Source organism: Sebastes fasciatus, chromosome 17, assembly GCF_043250625.1.
Source record: "Sebastes fasciatus isolate fSebFas1 chromosome 17, fSebFas1.pri, whole genome shotgun sequence".
Lineage (NCBI taxonomy): Eukaryota > Metazoa > Chordata > Actinopteri > Perciformes > Sebastidae > Sebastes > Sebastes fasciatus.
In genome coordinates this window covers 25,917,495-25,938,103 of record NC_133811.1, presented here as the reverse complement: position 1 = coordinate 25,938,103, position 20,609 = coordinate 25,917,495, and the positions used below count along the sequence as shown (strand labels likewise).

Below are 20,609 nucleotides of genomic sequence, written 5' to 3'. Positions count from 1 at the left end.
CTTTACCCTTGGCGTGCACCAGCCTGAACTCAAAACACGTCACCGTTACATGTTTACTGGAGAATGGAAGAGAAAACTCAGCCCTGCAGTAGCACTGCCGCGGTTACTTGTCATGAGGTAGCGTTGTTGAGTTGAGGTCCTCTCTCCACTCTGTGTCTGTGAAGTAGTAACGATGCGGCGCTGCTCGTGCATGTGTGTGTGGGGGCGTTGCGTGGGTAACTTTTTTGGGGGATTTTTTATGGATTTACCGCTGGTACTGTACACCATGTGCCTTTGTCTACTTTATGACATCTCCATGTCATTTGTTGTCGTATTTAAATATCTATATTATGACATCTTGGTGTCAGAATCTATCAGTTAGGAAAGTTTTAAGTGAACCAGTAATCAGATGGTACAGATCCATTTTCTATTTGTGTGTACAATGTAATTTCACTGAAGGTTTGTGTAAAGACCAACACCTGCATAACACAATGAGTCAGCACAGCTGGACGTCCAGCAGTGGTTTTAGAGAGTGAGACAGAGAGAGAGAGAGCTTGAAACATGCCAGAGGGTTAAAAACCATCATTATGCAGCAGCGGAGCAGCTAAAGATAGCTGATGCCATTAAGCTCTGCTGCTCCGAGTGAAGGATACGAGTGTTATCCAGGTCAGAAACAGAGACTAAAGAAGAAGCACCAGACTCTTCGCTACAGAGTCATCAAGTTTGACCGTCAGCACTGAAAGGCTGAAATGTCACTCAGGTCACAAACTGATGAACAAAACAACAGCGTCATGCAGAACTGTGACGTTTTTTTTTTTACTGTATTTCCTGAATCTATTAGACTTGTTTTTGTGAAATGAAACTATTCACAAAAAAAAATACTCCAAGAAAAATACAATCTGCAGTTTAAATTAACTAATTTACATTTTGAATAGGGAAGCCAATCAATTAGAATAGTTAATCGAGATTAATCGCAAATTAATCGCACATTTTTTATCTGTTCAAAATGAACCTTAAAGGGAGATTTGTCAAGTATTTAATGTTCTTATCAACATGGGAGTGGGCAAATATGTTTGCTTTATGCAAATGTATGTATATATTTATTACTGAAAATCAATGAACAACACAAAACAATGACAGATATTGTCCAGAAACCCTCACAGGTACTGCATTTAGCATAAAAACATATGCTCAAATCATAACATGGCAAACTGCAGCCCAACAGGCAACAACAGCTGTCAGTGTGTCAGTGTGCTGACTTGACTATGACTTGCCCCAAACTGCATATGATTATCATAAAGTGGGCATATCTGTAAAGGGGAGACTCGTGGGTACCCATAGAACCCATTTTCATTCACATATCTTGAGGTCAGAGGTCAAGGGACCCCTTTGAAAATGACCATGCCAGTTATCCTTGCCAAAATTTTGCATAAGTTTGGAGTGTTATTTACCTCCTTCACGACAAGCTGGTATGACGTAGATGGTACCACTGGATTCCTTAAGTTTTTCTAGTTTCATATAATACCAGTATCTTCACTCTAGCTTTAATTCTGAGCCTGCTACAACCTAAAATTCCCAAGTTGCGTTAATGCATTAAAGAAATTATTGGCGTTAAAACAAATTTGCATTACAGCGTTATTACGTTAACTTTGACAGCCCTATTTTTTTTATTTAGCTAACTACCGCTCTTAAAATGTAGTTGTTTTTTTTGCCCAAAAGAAAATATATCATTAATTCCAGGTCTAAAAAATAAATTTGTTTTGTATTGATTAGATCATTTGACCTTATCTATACACACTCTTATCCATGAGATTATTCTCATTAGTGTTATTAAGAAATAATCAAAAAATATGTCTGTTCATCACATATTTACAGTGAATGACTGAACACTGAGGGACAGGTTGTACCACAATCTGGACACATTGTCGTCCCCGCTGGATTAACCTGTTTGTGCTGAGGGCCGTAAAAGGCTTAATCTACTCCATCTCTGAAATCTGTGTCTCTCACACCTCTGGCTCTCTCGTACTTTTACTTTTGGTACTTTAAAGTACACTGTAGTATTTTTCCTTTTATTCAGGTAAAACATCTGAATACCTCTTCCACCACTGGTCGCAGTAAATCTGTACATTATTCCAACTGGGTCAAACCTCATGACTTTCCCTTCACTGCAGCTCCAGCACACGTGCACCGCGGGCAGCTTTTCTCTCACCCTACATTCTCTGAGCAGAAATAATCCGCTGACTTCATTCATGGCGTGATTTCTGATCCAGGATATACTGTGCTCTACTGTATTAAATTTACAGGTATTATACATTGACGTTATAATCCTGACATTTTTTATATAAATGAATTTCCCAGTGCTCCGGTGTGTGACACTGAACAGTCAGCCTGTAGTCAGGTCTGGTCCGCAGTATTCAGGTCTCTTACTAAACTAACAGTAGCACTGAAATAATGCTTTTTTCTTTACAGCATTCAGAATAAAGAGATAGTTGTTTTGTGTTTTGCTATAAATGAATGGAGGTAGATGGTAGAGATAGAAACTCAACTGTAGGTTAGTATTACCTGCATGAAGACTGGGGAAAGTTAAACCGTGACGTACATCCTTTACTGTGGCCGTACACTCAGTCAGAGTTGGTGTCGGGTCGGAGTCTGACTTTGTGGTGTTTGTTTCTCTCCACAGTTTACCGGACTGAGTGTGACCAGCGGGGTCGACCAGATGGTGGCGCTGCACACGACCTCCCAGGATGACGTCCTGCTGTGTCTGCAGCGAGGGGAGCTGTGCACCAACCAGGATCGAGTGGGCGAGCTGGTGGGCGCGTTGGTGGACCACTTCACACGGTCAGTTCACAGTCACACAACCAGACGTTGTTTCCTCATCAGGCAAACCTCGCTAACTTGATCCTGTGGCTTCCTGTTCTGTTCACACTGCGGTCTCTGAAAGCCTGAGATGCTCGATGGTTTCAGGGACGTCTCACACTTTGGTTCGAAACCTCCGGACGTCTCTCAAGAGTTGACAGAGTCATGTCTCTTCAACTGTGATGATGTGACTACGCTAAAAGATGAATACTTAATTATAAGTTCAGTTTCTCTAATGGCTCGATCTGGATTAGACCATGAATCATTTTTCTCATCAATTTGACACCAAAAGCATTCAGAGAAAACACCTGTTAAAATGATTGACAGAGCGGGTCGTCCATCAGTTGCAGGGTCCGAATGTCGACACTTTCCACATGTCGAAGTGATTCTGAGCAAGATGCTGAACCCTAAACTGCTCCTAATGGCCAGGCCAGTGTCTCCAATGGCAGCTCCATCGCTGTTGGCATGCGAGTCTGTGAATGAGAGACAAATTTTAAAAGCGCATCGTCCATTAAAGTAGAAAAGTATACAGGTGCAGCCCTGTTTCATTCATTCCATCTCTCACTCAAGCTCAACTACAAAAAACAATTCCTCCAATCATATTGAAACACATTTAAACTGTAACATAGATGTTTTTTTATAATAGTTATTAGGTGTAGGGGAAATTTTTTTTTCATCTACTGTATGTATTGCAGTTATTATTATTTTTTTTTAAGAATTTGAAATTGATTTTTTAATGCCATAATCAATATATTTATTTCATTTGAGTCTGTGCAGAGGTAGAAGGAAGTTACTGCTTTCAAATGGTGACAATGTCAAATGTTGACGAAAAAAGACGAGACTAAAGTGTAGTTTAAAAACATAAAAACTTTACCAAAATCCCTCTTTATTTTCGTCACCTTCCACCTTCTCTTCCCCTCTCTGTCACTCTCTCTCTGTCTCAAACACACACACACATAACGCGCTGCTGCGGTGGTGCTCAGTCCGTGTTGTCTCACACCTCAGTCGTAACAATTGTGCTAATACTGTATAATGCATAAAGTTGGTGGTTTGTGGGTCGGGTCGGGTTAGGTGGTTGAGTAACACATATTTTTACATGTTGGGCGGATTGGCTCTCATAATGAGCACAGTCAGGACGACTAGAACTAAAATGTCAGAAATGTTCAATATAATCTGATGAGTTAACAGGACTAAGATTAAATTAGAAAAAAATAATAATAAATATTAAGAGAGAAAACATTTTGACTAAAATCGAATGACTTTTCGAAACTAAAACTGGACTAAAACATTTGATTTGTCGTCGACTAAAACTATGAAGGATAAAAATGACTAAAATGTGACTAAAACTAATATGCATTTTCGTTTTAAGACTAAGAATAAATCTAAAATAACTGCCTAAATTAACGAGGGGAAAAGTAAATTGGTTTAATTACTTTTTTTCTCATACTGATCATTTATTTGTTTTGGTGGTTTGTTATAAGATGAGACAGGATTTCATTAGAAACCAAAACGCTACAGCAGCTGATTCCACTCATTAGAAAACTTTCAATGGAGACGAGAAGTTAATTAGTGATTGTGAAGTGATTGTTGGAGAGAAAACATGCAGCCTTTTCAGGGCCTCGGTGTCACACGAACGAACAGCACAGCATATGACATCAGGGTTACTGGTCAAAGACCCCCCCGGCTAAAACAGAGTCTATTAATGCAGCACAACAATTACGCAAATCATACTCTTGGCATTTATCACTGTCATAGTTGTCGGTGTCGGCGCCTCGCTCTGAATAACCTCCGTGAAATGAATCAGTCACGCTGACATTTATCACATTTATCACTCGGACCCTGATTTGTCATCGCTGTTTATAAAACCTGATTCACATCCACCCACATTCATCTCCGCCAGACTTCATTTGAATGGCACAAGTTTTCACACAGAGCAGACTGTTTTGGTTGTAGTGTGTGTGTGTGTGTGTGTGTGTGTGTATTAGTGTGGGTGTGTTGTTGTAAGTACGGCCCGCTGAGACAGCACCCAGTCTGCAGTGATTGGTCTCCCAAAGTATTAATCCTCCAAATCCTGCCAGGACCACAATGAGTGACGGAAAAGTACCAACAAACACACGGCGGAGCTCGTCTGGTGAAAATTTATTTAGTTTATGCCAAAATCCACCAAACACTTCAACCTTTTATACACTTCGAACTCATTATTTTGAGGTTTTTATTCTTCAAAAATGAGTTTTATTGTTGAAAACAAGGTCCACTTACTCCGTGTTTCTGAAGCTTTCAGCTACTATGATACAGAATTACATACTTGGGTCAAATGTTAAAGAAATTATAGCATCTTCATTTGTTTATTTGGATCTCTTTTAGCTCAAGGTCTGTCTCCCAAGAGTCCATATTAAAATTAATATAGCATATATACGCATCATGTAAATATAAACACATGATTATAGATACTTGCACACACTCAATCATACATAACCATTCATAGTCATGTAACGCACATCATATGCTCACACACATCATATGTACCTACTGATGTGATGCACACATACTGACTGCAATAATACACAATAACTGCTCTGATGAAGACCATTAGATGTGGCTCAAAGCTCTGGAAACACCAAGTGAGTGGGAAGGGATGATTTATGGGCAAACTGAATCTATGAATGTTTATTTTTATTATTTAAAATCTGTTGGATATAAATAATACAACAAAAACTCGGGAACATTTTATTTTAAAAGTACTGTTTGCAGAGTAAACACTATAGTTTAAAGGTGCTCTCACATGATATTCAGAGCATTAATATAGCAGCCGACAACTATTTTCTATGTGCAGGTATAGAGGAGTAATGTCTACCTGAGCAGAAAATGAAGTCACTTTCTCCGTGCTTTGTTGACATAGCCGCGTGTGCCTTTTAGTGTATGTTCGTGCATGTGAGTGTGCCCCACTGGCTAGCTCACTGCTGCCGCTCTGCACTGCACTCATACGGCGAATGATACCGTCTCTACGGACGGTTTACACTGTTAAGATAAGATATACTTTTATTATCCCCGTGGGGAAATTTTTCCTGAACTCCGTCCAACTGCAGTTACAAACAATAAATTAAAACAGCATAAACAACAATAATAAACAATTCCACATCAGACAGGGAAACAGTTCCACAGAAACAGATGTTCTAACACATACACAGTCCATGTACATAATGGCACATACTATCACACACACTATCACACCATGGCAGGTATTGCACCGGTAGTGCACTGCAGCGTCTACCGTGTTGCCCATATTGCACAGACAATAGTCCAATATTACACATATGCAACATATTGCACTGTCCCAATTTAACATATTGCACTGTCATTATGATAGCTTGATGTTAAGAGTTGTTGAGGAGTTTAATAGACGTCGACAGGAATGAATGTTTGTAACGGTTCAATCTGCTCCGTGGGACTCTATATCTCCTGCCGGAAGGTGAAAGTTGGTACTCCTGATGTAAGATGTGAGTTGGGTCTGACATAATTTTCTGTGCCTGTCTGATGACAGACTGCTCATAAAGCATCTGGAGGGCAGGGTGGTTTTTGACCCCCATAATCTTCATGGCAGTCTGCATGTTAGCACCGTTAGTTGCGAGCTGCTGCAGCCTTCGCCATGTTGAGAGCCGTGCGGAGGAAACAGAAATGCTCCCTATCTTAGTTTAATATTAGGGCTGCAGCTAACAGATATTTTCATTATTGATTATTCTGAAGATTATTTTCTCGATTGATTGTTTTGTCTATAAAATGCCAGAAAATTGTAAAATGGATTGAGAAAATAACTGGCAGATAATGAAATCAAACAGCATCCAGAGTCAGACGGCAGTTTATTAGGAACACCTACAGTAGATAGAATGAATGCAGTCTGATGCAAGGTGTTGATGCAACACTATAATTTGTATTTTTGTGCTAATATTTTGTGAACCCCACTTAGTCAGTGAGGGTAGAATAAGTGTAACTGATGTGCTTGTTCTAAAAAATCCTGTTATATATCAGTGAAAATCCCCAAAAGCAATGAGCCTCATTCAGAGTCAACAGTTTGATGTTTGCATGTGATTTTCTGGTGTCATGTGGGGATAAAACATCAAATGAGCCGTCAGCTCATTCACATCAGTGTGACATTACCTCTTATGTTCAGTCACGTATTTGCAGCTCAGAGGCCGGGCAGACGGCAGACGCACCGCGGTTGTCTGTTCCCGCTTTCATTAGTCTTTCTATGTGTATGTTCAGCTAGCTGATCCCAGATCCCCGGTGAGGCTTTGTGGGTTTTACGAGTCTTCGCCTTTTGGTCTGGGTTTGTTTTGTTTTTTTGGGAGGGGGGGTATCTGCATCACCGGGGTCCTACGGCAGCTGCGTGTCTCTAGTCGGGGTGCGGCGGGCGTCACAGAGGAAAGTCGACCATCGGGAGTCAGTTTCAGCTCTCCGCCTGTCTTTGTGCCACCATCTGCGATGAATGGAAGAGGTCGCGACCTCTACTCATGAGACAAAGTCCGGGGTGAGCTGTGTAAGTGTGTGAGCATGTGCGACGGGGGGGGGGAGAGGAGGGAGGGAGGAGGATGACAACACACTCCTCTTGTGCTTCCTTCTGCCAGACTTTGAGAGTCACGCGCACGTCATTTTTAGTTTATGAGGTTTGCAGATTGGTCAGGGGAGGAAACATTCAATGGAGCGATTGTGTTTTTTTCCTCAAAACAAACACGAGCGAGTGGATCTGTGAGTCTGTGAGTGTTTGGTGGCACAGTGAGTTGTACAAAACTGGGTCAGCGAAGGCAGCGTTAGAGGCACAAGGTAAAATCTGACTTCAAAGCCGCTCTGCGTTGTCGGCGAGGACGAGCGAAGACAAGCTGTCTGGTTTTCTGTCATGTCACATCCGTCTCTCGTTCCCTCGGCGGAGCTCGTTCCTCCCCTCTCTCCTCTTTCCTGTACGCGCCCCGATCCTCTCATCCCCGTCTCTATCCCACTTTCTCTTCCTGTCACCTGGGTCGGAGCTGTCGCCATGAATGAGGCGTGTGTGTGCCGGTATGTGTCTGTTGACTGTGTGCGTGTGTGTTTGGGAGGGGGTTGGACTCGTGGGCCATCTGCTGGGACAGCTGGGGGGAGTATGAGTGGGCTAAAGGATTTAGGGTATGATCTGCCCCGGCCTTAAAAGATTGAGGAGGATTCTTTACTTAAAAGGCAATTAAAGGATTTTATTATCCTCACTGATCACGACCAGAGACTGTTTCTGGATAGAATGAATGTTTCTGTATCAGCTGTGGTGCTGTTAGTTTGTGCCATTTTTAAAGACACACTGAAATTAAAATGCATGTAGAAGTTCATATTTACAACACAAATACAAATTATTATCCCCTATCCCTACATTCACTTATTTGCAAAGTCAAATACATGTAAAAACAATGGGCAAATTTGAGTATTTATTACAAATTCTAACTAATAATTCACTTGAACGCATCCCACATTGTGTATTGAAGAATGTATGTTGTTGTGTTTATTTGTGGTGCCTCCGCTGCGTTACACAAGCTAACAAAGTCCACAAACAACCTTATATTTATTTTAGGGCTGTCAATTGATTAAAATATTTAATCACGATTAATCGCATGATTGTCCATAGTTCATCGCAAATTTATCACACATTTTTTATCTCTTGAAAATGTGTTAGCTCTGTCAGCACTGTTGCCGTTGTTTGCACTGTTATCACTGATTTCCTCGCCAAAATTTGGCGTAAGTTTGGAGCGTTATTTGTCCTTCATTGGGACAAGCTAGGATGACATAGTTGGTACCAATGGTTTCCTTAGGTTTTCTACTTTCATATGATGCCAGTATATTCTATCTAGCTATAAAACCCGAGCCCGGTACAACCTAAAAAACACAAGCTGCATTAAAGAAATTAGTGCCGTTAAATCAAATTTGCGTCAACACGTTATCGCGTTAACTTTAAAATCCCTAAACTATTTACAATTCTATGGTGTCAAATCCAGAATGATTCCTCACGTTTCTTCTCAGATGATTGTTCAGCATGGTCGCTAGTTTGCTCCATTTTACTTCAGTGAAGACAACAACAATAGACGAGTCTATTGTCTACTGCAGTCGGTCAGATAGTGTATTTTTCCATGTTCGCACAATAATAGATTTAAAGTTACATGTATCAAAATTCCTCTTTTCTCTTACTGTAAAACAAAACAACAGAATATATTTGATGAATCATCCTGCCCCCCCCCCCCCCAGGGTGCACACATGAAATCATCCAAACAAATCTGATTCGGGGTGACCATCTAACACCTTGCATTTTATAAAACGGCACTTCATTAGCTTGTGGGCCAAACAGCTACTCCCCTCCTCTTGCCTTTTATTCATATTCATTTATTCTCTTCCTCTCCCGGCTTCTCTCTCCCTCTCCGGCATTTTCTAAATCAGCACTTTCCGCTATGAATATGGAAAGACCTGGGACGGTGTTGCATTAATAGCAATCTTCTGGGTCACCCCCTCCCTTCCCAGGGAAGCAGCAAGAAAACAAGTGGGGGAAAAAAAACAGGATTTGATTAACCTCAAAGCGTACGCGAGTGGTCTTGTGATGCGTCTTCAATGACCTGTTACTGATGTCGAAGGACTTGTTGACTTTATTGTTTGACCTCATTGGATGTCAACAGTTTGTCTGTTAGTTGAAGGCCGTCTCTATTCTAAATTCACTTTTTTAGGTCGTGAAAGGCGTCATCCTAAAGCCTGAAATAGCCTCGTCTGTTTCTCTGCCTCCCCTGTTTTTTCTCCCTCAGTGGCTGTCCTCAATGTGTTCGTCTCTGGGCCGGAGCAACAGGAGAGGCAGCGTGTGCTCTGGACTGTCCTCGGTCAGCGCGTCCTCTCCGCTCACTTCCTGTCCCCCGTTTTGTCTTCTTTATGTTTTTCACACCCCACAGCTTCTGATCTGGTTTTTAGTTTTGGTTTCATACACGGCTCAGGATCGGTGTTCATGCAGTGTTGATCATATGGAGAGTAACTAAGTATATTTACTCAAGTACTATACATAAGTACAGCTTTATGTATGCTGACCTTATGGTACGTGTCCACCAGGGCGTTTTTTATCGCGAGGGGACGCACCGCTTCCCAGCATTGGACGCTTGGTGGGCTGTCACTAGAAACAAGGCACTAGGCTCCTGATTGGACGAACGCTTTCCCTCCGTGGGCTGCTGCTCCCAGATTTCAAACCGGAAACAGTATGGAGGCTCGTTTGGAAACTTTCTTCTCTTATTTCATGAAAATAGTTCACCGAAATGTGTTTCTGAGAACATTTGAGGCAAGAAATAATCCATGCAGTTGCTGAATCTGTCTTTATTTTGGATCAACAACGTTTATTTTAAAAGATTCTCGCGAGTTTCGAGAGGCGGCGAGTCGAGTCGGACGCCCGTGATTTGCATGAAGTAGACTAGCCCTCAACTTTATGCAAAGAAAGAGCGGGTGTTGTGACGCTCAGTTTCTCGAATCGCGCTACCACACTACCAGAATGCATTGCACGGCTGCTTACATAGACAATGAATGGGAAGCGTGGAAAGGACGGAGCCTGTGGACACGCACCATTACACCAAACGGCTTTTCAAGCAATTTCACTGTCTCAAAATCATGTGACTTTTGCTAGAGTTGCGGCGCGCTCCCGTGATCTTGATTGTTTAGTGTAAGCGGTCTTAAGTCAGTCTGTTTCTCATCTTGACGTTCTGATAAAATCAAACAAGTTTAATATCATCATAAGTTCAACGACGCAAACATTTTCAACAACCAATAGGTGCGCTCTCTCCAGCACCAAACAGGAAACGTGGCCTTCCATTTGACCACGATAAGAGTGCAGAAGGAAAAAAGCTGCTATTGCTATCAGCCTACGAGCTAACCGTACGTTTCAGCTGAAGATTGCTGGCTTGAATCATATAAATCTGGCTGCAGTACTCGCTCTCTCTCTTTGTCTCATATACACACGTGTTTCTCAACAGTTTTTCTTCTTGTAAATGTCCACCATGAGCAGGATGTGACATCATCTTAGAATGAATCTAGTTGTAGTCTTGTAAATAGTGATCCTGCATTGTCATCAGTTTTTGCAAAATATTATAGTCTGTGACTAAAAACTGAGACTTAAGACACGTTGTCTTTAGATGTGAGCGGGCGTCAGACTTTAGTCTTTTAAAAGTCTTTTCAGAGTCTCCTAGTGTACGGTAGGCATTAGTTACTAGTTACTTTACAAATTAAGATTTTTGCACACAAAACTTACCAAGATATACAAGTATATAAGTACAGCTGAAACACATTAGAGGATTAATCCATTGACAGAAAATTAATTGGCCATTCGTCATTTTTCATGCAAAAATATTTCATGATTCCATCTTCACAGATGTGAGGATTTGCTGCTTTTCCTCTTAATCATTTTAATAATGTCGAGGTTTGTACTGTTGGCTGGACAGGAATTTGTCATTTTGGGTAACTTCTGGGTAATTTTTGACTATTTTCTCGATCAATTAATGGAGAAAATAATCATCAGATTAATCCATAATTCAATAATTCAATAATAATAATAATAATAATAAATAATAATCTGTTGCAGTCCTTTATACAAAATAGTTAAAATGGGCTCCACCTCAACCAACTACAACAGTAAAATCCTGCTTTTACATGAATGCATGAGTAATAATAACCTAATATTATAATAGTATAACAGTATCTCTGCTTTGAGTACTTTTACTTTTGATACTTTAAGTACATCCTCCTGATTATACTTATGTAACATTTTAAAAGCAAGACTTTTATTTTGTAACAGAGTATTTTACAGTGCTATATTAGTACTTTTACTTATATAAGGGATCAGAATACTTCCTCCACCACTGAGAGTAACTATGGCAACAGCTTTTAACCAGGTGGACGTAAATAGTGTATATTACACTGACCTATTTCCCTCTCCGTTCTCATACAGCTGGCAGGTCATGTGGTTCAGTGATTTAACCACATTTAGCCTCATAGTCCAGCCTGAGTCAGTTGATTACAGCCGGTCTGCGCCACGTGACTGACTGCCGTCAGCACGTGGGTGAATAACTCAAATACGTTTTTATCCTAATTTCCATGAAATATAAGCATATTAGAGATCAGTATCTATTAGAGATCAGTATCTATAAGTATCTATATCTATAAGTAGAACTGGCACAACATTTAGTTTCAGTGTTTTTCTGTGTCCGTCTTTCATGTCGTGACCAAACGCTCATATTAAGATGAGATGATTAACAGATTTCAAGTAAGGTCAGACATATTTAAGAAGCTGTATATTTTTGTAAATAAAGAATTTGTTAAACTTAAAGACCATTTATCTCAGAGTAATGAACATGAGTTTAATTTATACCACACGATTCCATGAAACCGTTTTTCCGTTTGTATGGTTTTCTGTCTCTTCCACTCAACAGATTGTAGATAACTGTCCTTCGCTGCAGCTCCACTCTGTAGAGGCCAAAACTTTCAGGGTCGTTCATGACAAAATTAACTGAAGGTCAAACTTTGTGGACACGTTCCTCCGGCGCCACATGGACCATCAAACTGAGTATAAAGAGTATTTTTTTATCCTGATTTCTAGCATTTAGATTGAAGGATGTCTGACTGTCTGTTTTGTTGCAACAACAGAACAGACAGCGGTGTAGTAGTGAGGAAGCAGTACTTTGTGTTGAAGATAAAACTACGCTTTCTTTAAATAAAGAGGAAAACGGACAAACGCAGTAGTTCAAGCGGACACAAAATAGATTTTATAGTCTAATATGGCCCATATAATGTCAAATATGTCCACATTATATCTAACTCTAGACAGTCCAGATTACCTTTTATTGCTCCTTCTATCCTCATAAACCAACACAGTGCTGCTACACTGCTGCCTGTAAGTGACTTACAAAAGCCTCATTCACACAGGATTAATGTTACAGAGGGAAATGGGTTGTAATATAATAAAAGCCATCCTATCCGGATGTCATTTTAGCCGCTGGCAAATTACAAGAGCTGTGAGGGAAAGCCATGTGACCTTCATTACAGTACAATACTTAGTATTGTATTTAATATTGGTATTATCTCTCGGTAATTATTTAGCTGTAATTTTACCCTCAACAGTTAAAAAACGACTTAAATATATCTTTCTGAATGTTGATTTGGCTGCTTTTACAGTAAGGAAGGGACGAGTATCTGCAGCAGTGTTAATACATGAAGCTCAATGCACTTCAAGTCAGCTCAGCTGAACATAAAGATTAACCTGTATGAGTACTAGTCATTCATTTCAATTAGGGATGCTCATTTTGAAAAATGTTATTAACCGATAACCGACCCTCGTTAACCGATTATTAACCGTTAACCGACAGGATTTGTGCCTCGTACCAGAGACCGGAGCCGACTTCCTGTATCCTACAAGTCTGGCTCTGCCTCGTAAGGTGGGCTGTTAAGGTGGACCAGCTTTTCTCCTTAAAGTGAAGAGCCGCTCAGCTTTTTAATTAGTTATTAATATTTCTTTTAACCGTTTTAACCGATAGCGTTAATTGGTTAAAATGCTTAATGTCGGTTAACGGTTAATTATGAACATCCCTAATTTCAATCATTGTTCCAGTCGTGATTATGATTCCTGATGCCGTTACATAGCAGCAACTCTATGAGAAGTACCGTCCTGTTGTCTGTGCAAACATGAAGGCCTGTAAAGCCCTTTAAAATGACATACTGTGATGCGAGGCTCTAGCGAGCTACAATATCGGCAAAGTGTTTCAGAGATGGAGAAAAAATGTTGATAATAGTTCAGACTTCTGCTAACCATAGCCGTGAGCAGAAGGCTAAACTATGAGCAACGTTTTCTCTCCATCTCTTTTTTGATAAGTCCGTCTTCCTTTTAGAGGATGCTTTGCAGTGTAGTTAGTTGTTGCCAATGCTGAATAGCAACTTTTCCTGCAGGATATTCCACCGTTGAGTCACGCTGCACACGCATCTGCATTTGTAGAGCAGCCAATAGGAGCGCTCTCTCTCTCTCTGAAATGACCTGTGATTGGTCAAAATCTCCCGTCACGGGCTAGACTTTTTTAAAGCCTGAAAACAGAGCCATGAGGAGGTGCAAGAGTCTAGTTTTCTCTCAGAACACCTGAATCACAAAATGCTGAAAGGTTATTATTGATTTTTTTGCCCAACAATGCCTACCCCAGCTTTTTAACGAGTGATCTGTCAGGTTAGCAAAATCATTCTCTTTATCTTCAGTTGTCACGTTGCGTGCTGTGTCAATTAACCTCAGAAACGCAGCTCCGTGTATAAAGATTCAAAGACAGTGAGTTAGCTGAAAAACAGAAGGTAATTAAGGCTGTAATTATCACAGGGATGGGGGTTGAAAAATCACAGACATATGCGCTCTGAACGGGATTAAAAATCACTGAGCAGCTCAGGTTATTGAGAGAAAAATCCCATTTCTACAGTAGATAACCAAAAGTAAGTGTATTTATAATCTAAGATGTGTGTATACATGCAAGTAGGAGGATATTTTCCATTAAAAAAACATATTAAATATGCCAGAGAACATGACTATCAGCATGTTCTGTTCATAGTTGGGTCCAGGCAGACATAAAAGGCACAGAAGCGGTGATGTGCTGCAGAGGAAGGATTTAACAGTATGATGGGATGGGCGGTGCAAGACTCCGAGACAGTGAACGCTTTACATCATATTTTCCCGATGAGCTCATTCCCACACGTTGACATCAAAGACACTCGGGCTGTGGAGGAGCAGATTTTATAAAGACGTCCCGACTGGTGCCTCGGTTGTTAAATCTCGGGGACTTTCTGTTCGAGCATCTCAAAGCCTCCTGGGCGCACTCACAGAGACGGCAACTGACCTCAAAACTGCACCAGCATCAAAAGGCCTCTTTGTGGAATCAAACGACACACACACACACACACACACACACACACACACACACACACACACACACACACACACACGTGCTGCCTTTAAATCCACCTCAGAGTGCAACAAATGGATTCCTCAGCAACATTTTCATTCTTCAAAACGGTCTCGCTGTGGTGTCGAGCACTACATAAGAATAAAAGAAGTTGAATTTGATCTCAGGTTTTCTTGTGTTGTCACTCAGCTGATGTTTGGACGGATACGATGAGTTCAAAATCCGTCACTAACAACATGTCCAAAGCTCCTGCTGCTTAAAACCCCCCCGATAGCGATCGATCATCTTCCCCTCATTGATAATCGATTTGATGAGGCGCTCGTCTCTCCCTCTGTGAGCTCCCTCACTGTTAAACTGATTCGGTCTTGTCTCAGAAACGTGTCGGTGGTCTTCAGAATTAATCAGCACCGAGGAAATTACTGAAGCCGGCGCTGTTAAAGTACATCACACATGATGTCACACATTTATGATTCAAGTCAAGTGCGTGTGTAAAGACCACAGTGTTGCATCTTAAATCGATTTGCACCGTTTATAGAAATCACTCTTCATACATTAGCTCTGCCGTCGTTACAGTATGACTCACTTTTTTTCCCAGAATGCCCCCTGATGAGACTCAAGACGCAGGGTGCAGCTGGTTGAGATAGGCCAACTGTTTCTGATGACGGTGATGGTAATTTTATTGGATGATTAACACTATGACGCCAAAGCAGACCCCCGCCATGGTCCGCTCCCCCGCCACCTCTCACCCGGGAACTCGAGTGGCCTCGGCCCGCGTTGCCCGTGGGACGCAGATGCTGCTGTTGCCCCAGAGATGGTTGCCAGGCAGCTGGGGAAGTGCTAATTAAGATTGCGAAAGGGGGAAATTGCAGGCTTGTGTTGAGGGAGTGGGTGTCGAGTCGGGTGGGATGGAGGGGAGGGGCTCTGATGGATGGAGAGCTACAGGTGAGTGTGAGACGCTTCCTCTTCTAATCCATTTATTTATTTACATTTAAGAAATGTGCTTATTAGATGAGAAGATAGATTCATTTCTGTCCTTTCAATATAAAGCTACAGTCAGCAGATGATTAGTTTAGCTTAGCATAGTGTGGAAACAGAGGTAAACAGCTGGCCTGGTTCTGTCAAACAGAAACAAAATCCACCATGGCTGGCTGGCAGATGTTTAAGAGGTTAAAAAGGTTTAAATGACACATTTCTCTTCTCATCTCTTTCTCTGTAGTTAAGTCTTCATACCTAAATGAAAATAACAGGTCATTTTTCAGTGCTGTTTTCACGTGAGCCACCTCAAAGGTTGAGGTCGGGTTACTGTAAGTTTATGAAACTAAAACTTCTTGGTTAAGGTCAGAGGAACGATCGCGGTCGAGGTTAAAAGAAACCATGATGATTGTTGGTTAGAGACGGGATGCAAACGGTTGTTTCCGGAAAACATCCACCCCAACCTCCTCCCTGAGAGGTTTGGCAGCACTTTAACAACGTCATGCTACTTCCACCTTTGCCTCTGAGATTTATCAGCTTGTCAGAAAGATTTGAAGAAATGAGAGATGCTGTTGTTGTTTTGGGTGAAGACAGTCTCTGAAAAACGTTGCTGTACGTTGAGCATAAATTCTGCAGTGATTAAAAACAACTTCCATTTTATACAATAATGTCTGTTGTTTACCACTCAGCTGTGTTTGAACAGAAGCGCTCACATGAAGAGTGACAGCCGGCTGTATTTAATCGTAGCCTTGGACCGTCTCAGCCTCCACAGTCTCCAGCTGCACATTGCTGCGCCACAGGTCTTCACGTCCACTGTCCTCAGGCGCCGCCAGAGGCCTTCCTCAACACACACTGCCGGTGTCCGGTTTCACTTGTGGTAGCCAGTGTGATGAGATCTGTATCGCACACAAAATCAGTGGAGGTCAGTGGGTTTCTGTGTCGGCCTTGTCACTGCTGCAGGAGGGCAGGACAGCTGGTTTAGGGCGTTCAGCGAGGCGCTGTTTGAGGCTGACGAGGGGCCAAGTGGAAAAAAAGAGAGCAAGGCCACACCTGTTGGAGTGACTTACTGTATGATGAACAGCAACACAGATTTGGAAACGTGCAGTGACCGAGGTCAATCTCTTTTAGTACCAGGAAAGCAAATAATGTGGCAGCTTAGAGACTTGTTTTTGTTATTTACCCCCCCACCTGATATGCAGCGTCATGAGCCTCATCTTTTATCTCTCTTATCTCGGTCGCCCATCGGGACAGTTTGGGACCGTTGGTCAGCGTCTGTCGTCCTGTTTTTTGCGGCGTGTCCTTCACCGTCGGCTCTAATCTGCCCGTCTCAGAGGTTCTTCGGCCGATTCATCATGTTGAATCGGTGGTGGAGCCCGTCGGTGAGAGGAATCACTATGATTGGCTGTTCAGCTTAAACGAATCAGTGCACGAGAAGAGAGAAACGAGGGAAAAGCAAGCCAACGAGTAAAATCAAGAGGAAACAGAAGGATGTTCTCATTTTTCATCTTCATCTCATCCGATAATTCCAATACACAGATATTTTCACAACAACATGGCCATCTGGCCATCGCTTTGACACCAAATCCTCCGCCATCGCCATGTGTGTGAAATCTGACTCCTGCTATGCTGAGCTGAGACTCCGTATGGAGCAGACACTTTCACTTTCAGTTTGTAGTTTGATTATGTATTGATAACACGGCGCTGATACCTGAAAATTAATGAAATGGGTTTTATTTCTATAAGAAAAAAGGCAAAACATCAGTCGGGGCGTTGGGCAAGTAATGTAATCGGTATATGTGCAAGCCTAAATACCACCAATAAGATGGTTTTATATACAGTACAGTTTATACTTCATTTCACAAGCCAGTGTCTCGCTTTCACATGCAACAACACACGTGACTTGCACTATTAATACGCAGTTCATCGGTGTCTCAGTCCTGTCTCCATTCTCAGGTTTAAGCGCGTCTGATGCTCTCACCTGGTGTGTGTCTCTACTGCACTAAACCAGATTGTCGGCGCTATTGCATAACCGCTAAAACATTATGTAATCTGCTTAAATTAAATTCACCTTCCAAACGTGGGACTTCATCTGATTTTCAGCCAGTGTGTTTTGAAGAGGACCAGTCAGTCTGGGGAGAATAGGACTCTAGCGGTTTGAAATGGTAGACTAGGTCGTTCTTGCCAAACGGAGGCAGACAGTCGCCAAGCGCCGGCTCTGCTTATCAGTCACATTATCAACATTCAAAGGCGTCCACAAATAGCTGCTTGGCAAATATTGTTCTGCATCTGCTTTTTAAAGCCTTCAAGTTGGGTTCAAACAAAGTGCGTCTCCGGATAGACAAACAACAATCACAAGAGAATTGGGAATATCAACCGTGCGCTCCCGAGTCTCCTGGGCCTCGGGCTGTGACGTAGGTGGATCCAGTAGAAGGCTCTTTGTATGCACACTGCAGAGACTGAGCCATGTGCTGGTCCAGCTTGTGTTGGAGGGGTCGCTGCGGCCGGGCTGAGGCCGCAGGATCCCCGAGGGCCGAGAGGAAGCAGCGACTTCACAGTGGATCATCTTCAGCTGACTCTGCAGCAACCGGCCTGTCGAGCAAGCAAAGCCACGCTTCCTTGTTCCAGCTGTCAGCAGAGGGACTGGGGGGGGGTGTGACACCAAAGCACCTGCACTGTGGAGGTGACTGTGGTCGAAATCATCTCATGGCACGGGTGAAAGGATCAATAACAAACTTCAAACTTTTTATTGACCATTTAAATTGCTCCGGAGATACAAGTATTTGAGACAAATTCTCATTTTGCAGGTCTTCACCTCCACGAGGAGATGTTTCAGGGTTGAAGATTTTTATTAGACCTACAGAGAATATGTTGTTGTGATGTTTTGTGTGATATATCTTATTTTGCTTGAAAACATCTACAGTTCATAAAATGCAAAAGTTGAAAGGAGTTAATTAACGGTTTTATCGAACATAATAATAATACAAAAATGTGTTTGTCTTTCTCTCTTTCAGTATAAAAAAAGTCCACTTTCCCGTGAAGGTCTGCACTCCAGCCGTGCGGCTTCACATGCGGGGGAAACCAAAGAACGTCACCGTAGAAACCAAACCGGGCCAGAACCATGCAGATTTCAAGAAGAGCCGAGATGGTTTCATCCTGTTCGTCCCCGCAAACTAACTGTCCGTCCGACAGAAACACCAGCAGCTCAGCCTGGTCGCGCAGCAGTTCATGAAATAGTCACGAAATTGAATGTATTGATCCGTCTACATAGACACGAATTTCACATTTTTCCGTGATGGTCAGCACAAAATCAATTCGTATGTAATCCACATAATTGTGAACCGGGATGTATAGAGAACAGCGTATGCTGCGTAGGAAGGAGGCCCGGGTGGATTGGTGGTTCAAAAAACACATGACTTTCGCCCAGGAGACCGGTGTTTGTGTCCCGTGTGAAACCAGAAGTCAAAATTGATTTCTTTGTCACGAAATTCCATACTTAAGTTACGGCACATCCGGAGTTATTTTAACCCAAATCTTTTCCTAAACCTAACTAAGTAGTTTTATTTTGAAAAGACTGGATCGGAAATCGACACACGGAAATCAAGATCGTGTGTCACGTATTAAATACGTTGTTGAAAGTCATGCTGAGCGTCACGAAAAAAAATAGGAAATTCGTGTCTATGCACACGAATCAAATAGATTCAATTTCCTGACTATTTCACGAACTGCCGTGCGACTGTTGAGCAGCTGGACCTCAGGACCTTGACTAGACCACTGCCCTGAAAAGCAACTGTTTACTAGCAAAGATTGTTTAAATATTTCAACCCAGAGCAGAGTCTGCTTTCTTCATCCTGAGCTGCAGGAGGACAATGTTCACCGGATAATTACCAAAGTGCTGAATAGAGAAATTATGAGATTATAATGTTGTTGTAGAGACTCAGTACTCAGCTGAAGTACAAACGTGTTTGACACTGTCTTTGCTTTTAATGTTACATTAGATGTTTGAAGATATTTTTTAAAGACAAGAACAAAAACAGAAATAAATGCACTTTTCTTTTTAAAGACAAATTGTTCATCACAATGCATAAAAAACAATCAGGAGAAAACATCCCAGATATATTTTTGTACACTGAGTTGACTTCTAATGAAATGAGAACTATTTTTTGTGCCTTGTCTCACGCTGTGACACTGAGGCAATTATTCCATGTCAGAAGTAATAAAAAGTGGAACGAGAAACAAGAAGAAAGAAAATAAATTATTCAGGGTTTACTTAAGCGAGCTCTCTGTGTGTTAATTTCTCCCTAATGCTTTGCCACATGAATAGACAACACGCTGTAGACAAGTCTACATTATACAGAGATTCAAATGCTTTTCTCAAATGTGCTTTGGGGCTTTGAAGGAAGACTAAAGACATAATGAATGGAGGAGTTCGGGAGTCTTATGTTGTTCTGTGTTGGAGAGGATGTCCTGTACAAATACAGTCAATTTACAGTATCAGTTCAAGTTGTGTTGTTTTGTATGTTACACTTCTCCTCCCCGCAGGAAGTGACGTTCGATCCAAACCGTCCTCCCTCGGCAGCATCAAACGCTCCCGTCCGGAGAAAACTGGACTCGGTGACGTAAAAGCTGTTTCCTCTCTTGTCCCTTCGGTGTCCTCTGGGTCAGATCAGCTGGGCTGATAAACACACACAGATGCTGCAGACATCATTTCACAGGATTTAGGAGGGATGAAGCCGCTGTCATTTGGAGTGTGCAAAGATGTTCAGTGGAGTTTCAATCAAACAGAATGTCAAAGAAATGTGTGGAAAAAAAACGTTTTCTTTACTTATCTATTGTCTAGCATGCAGATGG

General features: G+C 41.8%; 1 protein-coding gene across 1 annotated transcript in view; it reads left to right on the top strand.

The window, feature by feature from the left end:
- Nucleotides 1-20,032, top strand: part of myo1g (myosin IG) — a 55,744-nt gene extending 35,712 nt beyond the window's left edge. Inside the window, exons 21-22 of the mRNA XM_074613513.1 lie at nt 2,660-2,817; nt 18,773-20,032. Coding sequence (XP_074469614.1) covers nt 2,660-2,817; nt 18,773-18,935 — 321 coding nt within the window. The 3' untranslated portion in view covers nt 18,936-20,032. The remainder of the gene's footprint in view (nt 1-2,659; nt 2,818-18,772) is intronic.
- Nucleotides 20,033-20,609: the final 577 nt, after the last annotated feature.